Raw genomic sequence first — 2,903 nt, 5'->3', positions numbered from 1 at the left:
CTCCTTGCCCAGGTGCCAGCCTACCTATCCCCCTTTGCCTGGTCCCTGCCAAAAGGTGTGGGAGCAAAAAGGCCCAAATGTGGATCGGTAATGGAGGCTGAGGCAAACCAGGGAACTGGGCAGCTTTGGCTGAGCTGTGCAACCCTGTGAAAGTCACCTAATGTCCCTGGGTTGTCTGTGGAGCTCTGGAGGGTTGGTGGGAGGGTGGTGGGCAGGGAGGGGTAATTCATGGGCACACTGGAGTGAGAGAGGGCAGCTTTGCCTGGGGACTGGCACTGTCAGCAAGCGCAGCAGGGCTGCCAGCTGCCTGGCCCTCCCCCCTCCCCCTGGGCCATGTCCATTCAGGTTCTCCCCAGGACCCTGGGGCTGTCAGGCACATGGACCAGAACCCTGGGGGGCCGTGGGGGAGCAGGATGCCCCCCAACACCTATCTCCCCATCTTTAGGAGGACATGGCTGTGGAGCAGGACTTTGCTGCCTCAGAGCTGTGGAGTGTGGTGTGGCATTGTGTTGCGGCAGTGATTCATGTGGGCAGTGACAGGGCAGCGCTGGAGGGAGATTCCCCAGGGGCAGGTCACCCCGTGGCAGAGCCGGACTGGAACCTCCTCTCCCCTCAAGGTAGGAGCTGCAAGACGGCAGGGCATCTGCTCTGGACCCTGCTCTGCATCCTGCCCTCAGACTTGCCCACACCTGTCCCCATTGGCATCGGGTAGCTCAGAGGGCTTTTCTTGAGGATTGCTGTTGTCCTCTGGGGAGAGAGGGCTGGGCTGGCCCATGCTGTGTCCAGGTGGTGGGAGTTCAGCTGAGCTGGCTGTGGAGGAACAAGAAAGGGTGTCTGCTGCAGGGGAACACTCACTCTGGCAGATGTGACCACCATGGGTGGAGATTGGCCTAGTCCTGGGCAGGGAAGCACAGAAGCAACCCTGGAGCAGCCTTGAGGCAGTACAGGCAGACAGAGGAGAGGAGACTTTTCAGCCTTCCCTAGCTTTGGCCCTCTGCTGCGCTGTTCCCCCTGCAGGCACCCTGCTCTTCCTCAGCCTGGCCCTCTTCATCTTCACTCGCGAGTCCCACCGCTGCCTGCCTCAGCTCACCCAGTCCCACGGCATCCTCGTGGTGATGCTGAAGAGGCTGCTGTCCCCTGGCTTCCTGGCATGCCTGGCACAGACGTGAGTTGTGGCGAGGGCTGAAGCAGGCAGAGCTCAGCCGCTGGATGGGGCGTGGACACGAGCACACAGAGGGCTGAGGAGTTACTGACCTGGCACTTGCAGGGTGTCGCGGATGGAGTGAGAGGGAGGCAAAAATAATGTGGTTTATTGGTGTAAAACAGTGAGTTAACAAAGGTCAGTGATAAATGCGACAATAGTTTATAAGATTCAATGGCAAGGTACACTTTGTTATTTACTGCACAGAGGACAGGGTCAGACAAGACTGTCAGGCAGACCCTCCCATTGAGTCATGAGGTTCTATGCGCAATTAATCCCTTATGTCACTTAGCTAAGATTTCCAAGTTAGCATGCTGTTAGTCACTTACCAAGAATCTGTCGTGGTAAGGAATCTCTCAACTTCAAGGAGTAACCTTGAGAGGCGTCCCTGCTCAAGGGGAGATCCTGGCATGCAGCCCGCTGCCGTGCAGGAGAGCTCAAAGGGCTCTTGGACTGCTCACTATTGATGGGGGTAAGATAATTGGCTCATAGTCATATTTGCATACTGACCACTGTGCTTAGGTGGGCACATTCCACAATAGCCCTTGGCTATTGTATTGTTATCTGTCTCCCCCCACATCCAGTGGGTGCATCCTTCAGGACCAGACACAGACCAGACACATCTATCACCACTGCCACAGGTGGTTATCACTTGAAAGAGGTCAAAGGAGGGGGAGTCAGAAACGAGGGGGGAGCACACCGCCACACAGGGCACAGCTCACCTGCAGAGCCCCTCCTCAGTGCCTGGTGTGGGGAATGCTCTCTGCCTCATGTCTTTCTGATCACCTTTGTATTAAGCTCTCTCTCTCTCTAACAAATTCAGGCAAGCAGGAGAGGATGGGGACCCTGAGCTTGTCCCAGCTGTGGTGATCCAGGCCTGCCAACTCCTCTGTTTCCCTTTTGCCCTGGATGTGGATGGAGACACCTTAGCATTGGTCACGGAGGCTGTGAGAGATGCCCAGATCCCTGCCCAGCTGCTGCAGGTACCCTCTTGGATCCGTGTTTCTCTTCCACCCCATACTGTGGAGAAACCTCCCTGTGTTGCAGCCCCTGATGCCTGGCACCGCTGCACACCATGCTGGTGATTTCTGCCCACGCAGGGATGTCACTTGGGTGCTGTGCAGCCCTCAAAGCGGCTTGGCCAGGGCAGCTGAGCTCTGCACCGACCCGCTGGCAGCCTTCAGCCGCTGCCTGACTCTGTCCACATGCAAGGACAGGGCACTCAGCGCCACTATCTCTCCTTTCTCCTCAGGTCTGCTCTCGCCATCTGCCCTTCTCATACACCAAGCTCCCCATGAGTCTCTTGTGCCACCTCGTTGTGTCTGACGAGCAGGTCATTGACCAAATGGTGAGGGCAGCCGCTGCCTCAGAGCACATCATTCCCTTCTTGACGTCTGCCTTGTTTACAGACAGCCTCACGCTCACAACTGACCTCCTGTCCCTCTTGACCCACGTGGCCCGTGCCTGTCCGGAGCACCTGCCCTTTCTCCAGAGGATCCTGAGGGGCTCAGATGCGGCCGATCAGCCACTGACCCGCCTGCTTGGCCACCGGCAACACCCCATACGGGCCAAAACCTGCAACCTGCTGGGAAACTTGCTCCGACATGGCCATGGCTTTCCCCAAGCGCTGCAGAGCCAGCCTGGCGTGCTGGAGAGCCTGCTGGGGTGCCTGGCAGACCAGGAGGCGAGCGTGCGCAGGGCA

The 2,903-nt window shown here is 58.0% G+C and overlaps 1 protein-coding gene across 1 annotated transcript in view; it reads left to right on the top strand.

Moving 5' to 3' along the window:
* The window catches only part of STK36 (serine/threonine kinase 36), an 18,066-nt gene that overhangs the window by 9,562 nt on the left and 5,601 nt on the right, over window positions 1-2,903 (top strand). The window contains 4 exon segments of the mRNA XM_035901128.1: window positions 374-617; window positions 1,018-1,165; window positions 2,025-2,184; window positions 2,454-2,900. Coding sequence (XP_035757021.1) covers window positions 374-617; window positions 1,018-1,165; window positions 2,025-2,184; window positions 2,454-2,900 — 999 coding nt within the window.

The sequence above is a fragment of the Egretta garzetta genome, unplaced genomic scaffold, assembly GCF_000687185.1.
Source record: "Egretta garzetta isolate BGI_Z169 unplaced genomic scaffold, ASM68718v1 scaffold219, whole genome shotgun sequence".
Lineage (NCBI taxonomy): Eukaryota > Metazoa > Chordata > Aves > Pelecaniformes > Ardeidae > Egretta > Egretta garzetta.
The sequence above is the reverse complement of the archived record's forward strand: the minus strand, read 5'-3'. Positions and strand labels throughout refer to the sequence as shown.